We start from the raw sequence: 9369 nt of genomic DNA, 5'->3' as shown, positions 1-9369 counted from the left end.
ACTCCGTTAGTATAAATTTTATGTTTTAATTTAATTTAGTATGATACATACACATATAAATCACACGCACACTTGGTTAAAGAATTATGTAGGGGAGACCGGGGCGAAGTCGGCCCTATTTTTTCGGTGCCGATTTTTAACAACAAAATAAATCATTTTAGTGAAATATAGTATACCATTGTAAAGAGTAAACTCTTAGCTACAAAATTTATATAGGTATTTTTGGTCTACGTCGCTTTGTTCAACCGGTATAGAGTAAAAACAACAAAGGTGCAAAAATCAAAAAGTCAAAATTCTCGGGGCGGAGTCGTGTCTTCATTCTCGGACTAGATTTTAAATAAAGATACATAATTTTGATCATAAAAAATAATAGAATACATTTTATTCAAGGAAACGGAAAATAATTTCAAGAAAATCAATTTTCTTTTTCGTTATCAGTGTCACTGAAACAGTTAAAGCATGTAAAAACAGAGCATGATGAGCGCACGCATTCGTCTGCACGAAATACACTGTTTTTATCGGCTCTGTTTTCTATTATCTCCGAGCATACGCAGCACATATTATTTAGCTTTCTTGACTTTGTTTTTCGCCCACTGCTCGTCGAAGGCTGCGATTCTGACTCCGTTTTTCGCCCACTGCTCGTGAAGACTGCGGTTCTGATTGCGTGGCATTTTTTTGAGCCTCTCTTTCTCGGCGTAGTGGTAATGGTCGATTATTTTGTCGTGTTTGCATATGGATAATGTTCGATGTCATTTGAGAAAGTCAGTTAGCCGGTCTTCGAACCATGGTATCTAATACAGATTCAATTTTTTAGCAAATTCAAAGGCTAAACCACGAGGGTTTCTTTCGCAGATAGCCCAAAGTACATGTTGTTGCAACGTACTAGGTATTCCATCAAAGTAGCTTCACTTTCAGAGTTCATAACCTGCAATTTAAAATTAAGACGTTGCATAAATATGAACTTGGCTGAGCAGAGTGCATGCGCTAAACTCAAAAAATTTATTTACGTTATTCACCGTGGATCCTTCGTGATGTCGTACGGCCACATCATCCAAATGTGCTATATCATTATCATTCTTTCTCAGCCAGTCGGCTAACGTAGAGCTCGGAACGCCAAATTTTTTGCGGTTACTTTTATCTTAATATTATCTTTCTCTACCGCAAGAACTGCCTTCTTAATCTGCTTCTTGTCGACGGTGTAATATTAGTATCTGAACTAATATAAATGTGATTAATTGTGAGGACTCAAATAATGCACACGTGTATACTATAAGACTCAGTTTATTGCTCTGTCCCGCCAGGCTCTCCCTGTCGTGTCTGCCGGTAAGTTCGCATGGTATTCCTTAAGGCGGGTTCTCAACTGCCTAACATTCCCCTTTTTCAGATTATGTTCTTACACTTATAAGTTTAATCTATCCGGTGGTTTTATCTTCCGCTTCTAGTGGTAGTCGGATTGCTTATCTCTAATTCACTTTCTGATGCTATGCTATTTTCTGTTTCTGACTCGGTCTCCCCCTCTACTCTCTCTGCCCTGTCGCTTTCTATTTCAATAAAACATTTCTTTGTTTCCTTTTCCTCCTCTTCACCCGGAGTGTTAAACAAATAATGGTTCCTAGATACTCTTCTATTTACAGCATGCTTAGCTACTTTTATAAATACTCTATTTCTGATATACTCAGAACCATTATCTGTTTTTACACGGTATGTTCTATCTCTAACTTTCCGTATTACAATTCCCGGTATCCAATTACCTTTTGGTTTTAGCTGTATTGCTACTCTACTTCCATTTTTTATTTCTGTCAACGACTTCGTTCCTTTCTTATTATAATAATGCTGTTGTATTTTTTGGTTATCCTTAACTGCTTTTCCTATATTTTCCCTATCTACTAATTTGGGTATTAACTCCTCGTTAGTACTTGGAACTGTTGTTCGCAACTTTCTGCTCATCAAGATTTGGGATGGTGAGAAATTCTCAAAGATTGGCATGTTTCTGTAATAAAGAAGTGCCAAATAAATATCTTTTCTTTCTTCCAGAACTTTTTTAAACATGTTCTTAGCTGCTGTACGTTCCGTTCAGCCATTCCATTAGATTGTGCATATGTGGGAGAGGTAAGGATATGGGTAAACTCCCAATCTCTAGCAAATTCTTTGAATATATGTGACGAAAACTGTGGTCCTCCATCACTTATTACTGTTAGTGGTATGCCGTGCCTTGCAAACATTGCTTTTAGGATCTTAATTATTTTGTAACTACTACTATCTTCTGTTACTTCTTCTATTTCTATAAATTTAGAATAGTAATCAATTACAAGAAAATACTTTTTCCCCTGTAATTCAAACAGATCACATCCTACTTTATTCCACGGCAACATTTTAATTTCATGTGACTTTAGACTTTCAGACCTTTGCGAATTTGAGTATTTCACACATATATGGCACGATTCTATCTTTTGTATGATTTTATTGTTCATTGTCGGCCAGTAAACCGACTGTTTCGCGAGGGCCAAACATTTTTTAACTCCAAAATGATTGTAATGTATTTTGTCCAAAATTTCCTTCCTCAACCTATATGGTATTACTAGACTGCAACCCTTAAAGATCAGTTCGTCATTTATAGTTAGTTCTTCTTTACATTTAGCATATGGTTTTATAGAATCTTTTAATTTTTTATGATTTTTTGGCCAACCATTTATGATAACTTTTTTTAAGTCATTTAATTCTTCGTCCTTTTGTGTCTCTACTTTAATTTCTTGTAATTTTTCCTTTGTAACATTAAGTTCTGACACTACTAAACAAACTTGTGCCTGTATTTCATTGTCAAAGTATTCGTCCGTCTGATCTTTAATGTACGCCCGCGATAACGTATCTGCAATTATTAACTGCTTTCCCGGTTTGTATTTTAATATAATATCATATTTTTGTACTTGTAATAGCATACGTTGCAACCTAGGAGGGCATTTATTAAGTGTTTTCTTAAATATTGAAATTAGCGGTTGATGATCTGTTTCAACTACTACTTTTTTCCCATAAATATATTCATGAAACCTACTTAATCCGAAACATATTGCTGCCATCTCCTTTTCAATTTGAGCGTATCTTTGCTGTGTATCAGTTAATGCTTTCGAGGCATACGCATACGGTAAGTTATTTTGTAACAAGACCGCCCCTACTCCTGATTTGGAACTGTCAACTGAGACTACTGTTTCTTTATTAACGTCAAAAAATTGTAACACTGGTCTGTTTATTAATTTATTTTTTAAAGACTCTAGTGCTTTTTCTTGTTCCGGTCCCCACGTAAAAAGTACATCTTTTTTAAAAAGATTTCTTAAGGGTTCAGTTTCACATGAAAAATTAGTTATAAATTTACTCACATAAGTTAACATTTCCAACACATGTTGTACATCTTCTTTACACTTAGGAGTTTGCAGTTCTTTAATAGCTGTTACTTTGCTTTCATCTAACGCGACACCCTCAGCACTAATAATATGCCCCATGTACTTGACATTACTTTTACCAAACTGACATTTACTTAAGTTAAATTTGACTTTGTTCCTTTTGGCAGTTTCTAAAACTTTCCTTAGTCTTTCATCGTGTTCCGCTTTGTTTTTCCCCCAGACAATAACATCATCTATGTATTGTTCACAACTTTCACAATTCTCAAAAGTTTGCCTAAATTTCTCCTGAAATACTTCCGGAGCTGATATCAAACCATATGGCATTCTCAGAGATCTATACCGACCAAAAGGAGTTGAGAAAGTGCATAAATATGAGCTTTCTTCATCTAATCGTATTTGATAAAATCCGCTCGTCGCATCTAACGTGCTGAAAACCTTAGCTCCGTTTAATTTAGCTGTAATTTCATCTAACGTTTTAATTAATTGTTCGCGTTTTATATTGTTATTTAAGTCCTTTGGATCCAGACAGATTCTCAGACTGCCATTAGGCTTGCGTGTAATGACCAGAGGATTCACCCAATCCGTAGCCTCTTCCACCTTTTCAATTATTTTCAGCTTTACTAGTTCATCTAAACATTCTTTTAATTTAGGTAATAGAGATAGAGCTACTCTGCATGTCGGATGAATTACTGGCTGCGCGTTTTCTTTTAACTTTATATGATATGGCTTTGAGAAGCAGCCAATTCCCGAGAAAATCTCTTTATACTCCTTCACCAAATCCTCATAAGTGTTGCTATCATTTATACTTTCCAACTTCTTTATGATATTTAATTCTAAACATGACGATAATCCTAAGATCGCTGGAGTATTAGTTTTGACAATATAAAAATCTATTTTAAAAATTCTGTTATTTTTCTTAGCATTAATTGTACATACACCCCTGACTTGTAACTTATTACCCGTGTATGACTTGAGCATTGTATCAGTTGGTTTAACTCTAATGTTACCTAACCTTAACGACTTTAAGTGTTCTACTGACATTACATTACACATTGCCCCTGTATCTACTTTGAATTTTATTCTTTTCTCGTTTATTTCTAGCTCTGTTAACCAGACATGTTTCTCGCTATTATTTTCAATCGCTCCTATGAACAGATATTCTTCATTATCCTGGGATGTAAGAGTGTCTACTTTCTTCTCATCCTTATCCTGAATTTCATTTACTTTCTTTTTATAGTTACTTTTACATACAATTGCAAAATGATTTTTTAAATTGCATTTTGTGCAAAATTTTCCATAAGCCGGACAATTATTTAAATTGTGATTCTTGCCACATTTCGTGCACTTAACGATTACTTTCTCTTTGGCTTTGTAAACACTTTTACCTCCCCCTGCCTGTATCTGACCTAACTTTTTCTGTGATTTAATTAAGTCTACTGTTCCCGTTGCTTCCCCGGTGGCTTCCATCTTCTTGCTCTGGATTTTCGCCTTCTCCATCACTTTGCATTGGTGAATGGCCTGTTCCAACATCAGTGAGTCATCCTGTAGTAGCTTCTCCCTCATCTCGTTACTGTTGACTCCGCAGGTGATCATGCATTTAATTAAGCTGTTTTGTAGATCCCCTAGTTTGCATTTCTGGGCTTGTTCTGTGAGCTCCACCACGAACTGTTCCAGTGACTGTCCGCCTTTCTGTCTCATCGTGAAGAATACGTATCTTTCATACGACAGATTTTCCTTAGGTAGAAAGTGTGCTTCGAATTTGTCGAGTAATATGGGTAGTCTGTCTCTTTCATTCTCTGATAGAGTAACGGTTTTATATATTTTAAAACCTTCCTTCCCTATGTAGTGTAGAAGCTGGGCACATTGCGTTTCCTGTGGCTTCTTCGACACCTCCGAAGCTTTCAGGTAGTTCTCGAATCTGCTGCGCCGCATCTGCCAGTTTTCTGCAACGTTCCCCGACATTCTCATAGGACTAATGCCTCTTGCACTTGCATCTCCCATTTTATTTGCTTCTTTATATAGCCGAGTCTTCTTTTTCCGCCAGTACGCGGTTTTTATTTTTAGGTTAGCTTACTTGCCGCCCTTTACTACGTTGCCAGTCCTCTCCTCTATACCTTTACTTTGTCTGATTTATATTCTGGCTACTTGCGACTGCGCCATGTAATATTAGTATCTGAACTAATATAAATATGATTAATTGTGAGGACTCAAATAATGCACACGTGTATACTATAAGACTCAGTTTATTGCTCTGTCCCGCCAGGCTCTCCTTGTCGTGTCTGCCGGTAAGTTCGCATGGTATTCCTTAAGGCGGGTTCTCAACTGCCTAACAGACGGCAGCCGTTTTGCGATAGTACGTGCGTTCCATTTTTCTGCATTTGAGAAATACAATGGCGCATTTGCAACGGAAAATAGAGTGAAACCCCGGGACAAGTCCGCCCCAATGGCTTGGTCACGACTTTGCCCCGAACACAAGTTTTAGTTTTGGTTGCTTTAAAATAATAGAAATCAATGAAAATAAAAAAAACTGTACTGGATTCGTGTTCAGCATGCATTACTCTTTAGAATCACTTACTTTGAGATTCGGAGAGACAATAATACTTAAGATATTACAAACTTTCGACGCGGAAGAAATTTTACTTTTGATCTGCGAAAACACGTTTGCTTCGATAAAAATCACAACATGGCACGTAACCTTACTAAACTCCGTTGGTCACGTGGGCACCATAAGCCGCGTTTACAGGGTTTACAGTTAATGCTGCGTTAATGGCGAGTTCACACAACATACAGATGAGATAATTGCACAAACGACTCCGTCCCGGGGCCGACTTCGCCCCGGTCTCCCCTAATTCAATTCTGATTTTGACTGTAATAATAGCGAGCAAGTGTCCATTTCCAAATAGGTTTTTCCTTAAAAATCCTGCCCGATCACCCCCGCACTTTTGTAACACCCGCAAAGAATGCACACAAACATACACTTTACACATACATTCTACACTTCTTAAATGTTTTTAATCCCACGTTTAATTTGCTTAGTTTTCACTCATTGTAATATCGATAGTTAATTTAATTTATATTTTTAATAAATGTTTTATTTATGTTAAATATAAATTTCCATCTTCATTTATTTATAACTTAAGATCTCACCCACTACTCATCCTCCTCTCGAAATCGGACAAGGTCCGATTCTGAGTTAAAGGGATTAAATTCCCTGATTCAAAAGAGAACTGACAATCGCACCGCTCACGGAAGGCGTCCTAGCGTCCCTACGGACGTTGAGCCATTGCAAGTACGTTCGGATTGCGCCACGCGCCTCATCTCATGGCGTTTTCGATTTGCTACTCGACCCGACTCGGGTCGCATCAATGGACATGGAATACATACACAGATATGTATGTATTCCACGTCAATGATGCTAGAGTCCTGTATACATGATGCGACCCGAGTCGGGTCGAGTCGCAAATTGAAAACGCCATCAGAGCGTGTACTTGCGAGCGACATTTATAAGTATCTGGTTGCGTCCTTCCTTACCCCTACCCCTCTGGGTTAGCCTGTCCTTCGCTTTCTAGTTTTTCTTATCCTAATCCTGAGGTTAGACAATATTAATAACTTTTTAATTCGCAGAAATCAAAATACTTATGTTTTTATTTTCGTTTAGTCTGTTGTAAAGTCCAATAAAAAAATACATAAATGTACAATTTTTTACCTATATAAATTTCTGATTCGTGAATGGTTGTAATTTTACATACAATACTACAAGGTTCTACAAAAAACGATAAAATCCTTAAGTCTTTTACAACTCGTGAATTCATGAAAATCTACATAAATGTAGTTATTTATAGAAATTTTTTTCGCCAGGGTAGCTATTAAATAATAATCAAATTGAGAATTTTTTCACTTTTGTTTATCCATCATTTATAAGCTTACACTGTACGAAATAAATTATATTTCTGTGATTGTCTTTTATATTTTAGATATAAGGCGAATTGATGAAAATGCTTTTATAACAAATAACTAACATTTTTTTGTCTATAAAAAAATACTTGTTTTTTGCAAATTTATCTTTATCATAATTTATTTTTATATAATTATATCAAAGATATTTAATTATATATATGTCTTTATTTCAGCTATACGCCAAGAGAAAGGACTTGGTTTACATTTCTTACTTAAGCACACATTCATCTCCACACATCATTCATTTTTCTTCTTTACATACAAGCCGTATTGCATTATTATTTACAACCGTTATCTTTTTTTTTTAGCATTTCTTTCTCCTTTTCCATAATCTATTTAGCACCTTTCCTTTTTCTATTCTAAATTTGTCATCGCATATATTCTCTAATCTTTCTCTGTTATTCCTACCTAAATTTTTAAACCACATACTTGTGATATTGCACTCGCTTATATAATGATCTAAGTTGTCCCTACCTGTCTTGCAGAACCTACACTTCGTATCTTCTTCGTCCAGCCAATATTTATTTGTATCCTCTAAATTACCGCACCTTAATTTTACCATCGCTCTAATCTCATCTCCTGTATTTATTTTATCCAAATTTCCTTTTAATAAATAACTGGGTGTTTCGTTTCTCACCTCTATTTCTTTGTACCTTGTATTATACCTTGCCTCTGCTATTTTACTGTTTATTATTTACCCTTGAATGTCCTGTTCCCTTATTCTTACTAAGCTCAAAGATATTTAATTAAATATCTTTAATTTGTTATGTGTTTAAAGTACAAGCTCGCGCAGAAGCCTGATCTCGCGATTTAGATGAGGAAGCTACACAAAACAACTATTAATGTGAACTGTACTGAGATTATATATTTGTTACCGACTTACAATTCAACGCTTAGCTGTTTATCAATCAAAATATATGCATATTCATACAAAGAAATGTCATACAGAAATTAAAGCTGTATAAAATACAAGAAAAAAAGAAATGATTAGTCATATGGAGTGATCCTTTCTCTAATTCTTATAGAATTGTCCTTTTCTTTAATATTCTGAAGAAAGAAATAAATCTCTTGTTTTTAATCAATTAATATTCATCTAAGAATACTGAATATCATATGTTATTTTATGTTGGACTTGTTAACGTAGTCAATATATCATTACATATCTGTTTCTCAAAGAAAGGATCGATTATATTCAATTCACAAAATAATGCATAACATTCATCAATATTAAGAAATATATGTACAAGAAATAATTGTAATTGAGTTAATGCGTCAATGTTCCTTTGATCATAAATGATCTATAGCGAAATATAGCTTGTTTTGTTCTCAAGTGCTTATTCTTAACAATAAAGAGAGGTACATAAATTCATATAATGATTAATCTTTATTATTCATCAAGCAAATCAAGAAGAATAGCACTTTACATTAAACATTGACACACCAAATCTTTATCGTGACACACAAAATGTAAGCCGTAACGCTTCGCATAAATTGAGTATTATTGTAACGCAGGTTTTTTCAGTTAATCTGTTACACGCTGAGAAATAATCATATTATTGATGTAAATAGTCTAGATCGTAATAAGTATTTATACCATGAAACATAAGAATAGTACCAATATCAAGATGTACCAAGTTACATCTTTAATCAAGTATCGCGTATACTTTACTCGAGAATTAAATAATACGTTATAAACATGACTCTATATAAAAACGGGGTTGCAACCACTTGAACAAATACGCAAGATGTAATTGATTTTATTGAGCTCAGTTTCTTGACCGAAAAGATTAATTCACGGCACGTGCCTCCGTCATGATGGTCGAGGATGGATCATCACCATATGCATTCGATATCTCTGAAATCAGTGATCGATTTATAGACCGGAGGTCTCTCTCCGACGTTAGAAGTATATCTAACGCCCCTGCTGGAATGATCACGGTTTACACGATATCGAACGAATTTACCTAGCCTGTATCCAGTTCAAGGAATCCTCGTAATAATGATAAATCGACCATAA

The 9369-nt window shown here is 35.2% G+C and overlaps 1 protein-coding gene and 1 long non-coding RNA gene across 2 annotated transcripts; both read right to left on the bottom strand.

Annotated features, from left to right (window-relative positions):
* Positions 1-826: 826 nt before the first annotated feature.
* LOC112467386 (uncharacterized protein K02A2.6-like) lies at positions 827-5396 on the bottom strand. Its single transcript, XM_025035982.1, has 5 exons — positions 4752-5396; positions 4355-4604; positions 3820-4255; positions 3372-3729; positions 827-925 (listed from the first exon to the last, which is right to left on the bottom strand). The coding sequence occupies exons 1-5, from the start codon at positions 5394-5396 to the stop codon at positions 827-829; spliced, it is 1788 nt and encodes a 595-aa protein (XP_024891750.1).
* Positions 5397-8197: 2801 nt separating this feature from the next.
* On the bottom strand, positions 8198-9369 carry LOC112467387. The gene is made up of 2 exons (XR_003042241.1): positions 9317-9369; positions 8198-9207 (listed from the first exon to the last, which is right to left on the bottom strand). It is a non-coding gene; the product is annotated as an uncharacterized LOC112467387 (long non-coding RNA).

Source organism: Temnothorax curvispinosus, unplaced genomic scaffold, assembly GCF_003070985.1.
Source record: "Temnothorax curvispinosus isolate PA1 unplaced genomic scaffold, ASM307098v1 QBEX01017243.1, whole genome shotgun sequence".
NCBI lineage: Eukaryota > Metazoa > Arthropoda > Insecta > Hymenoptera > Formicidae > Temnothorax > Temnothorax curvispinosus.
The sequence above is the reverse complement of the archived record's forward strand: the minus strand, read 5'-3'. Positions and strand labels throughout refer to the sequence as shown.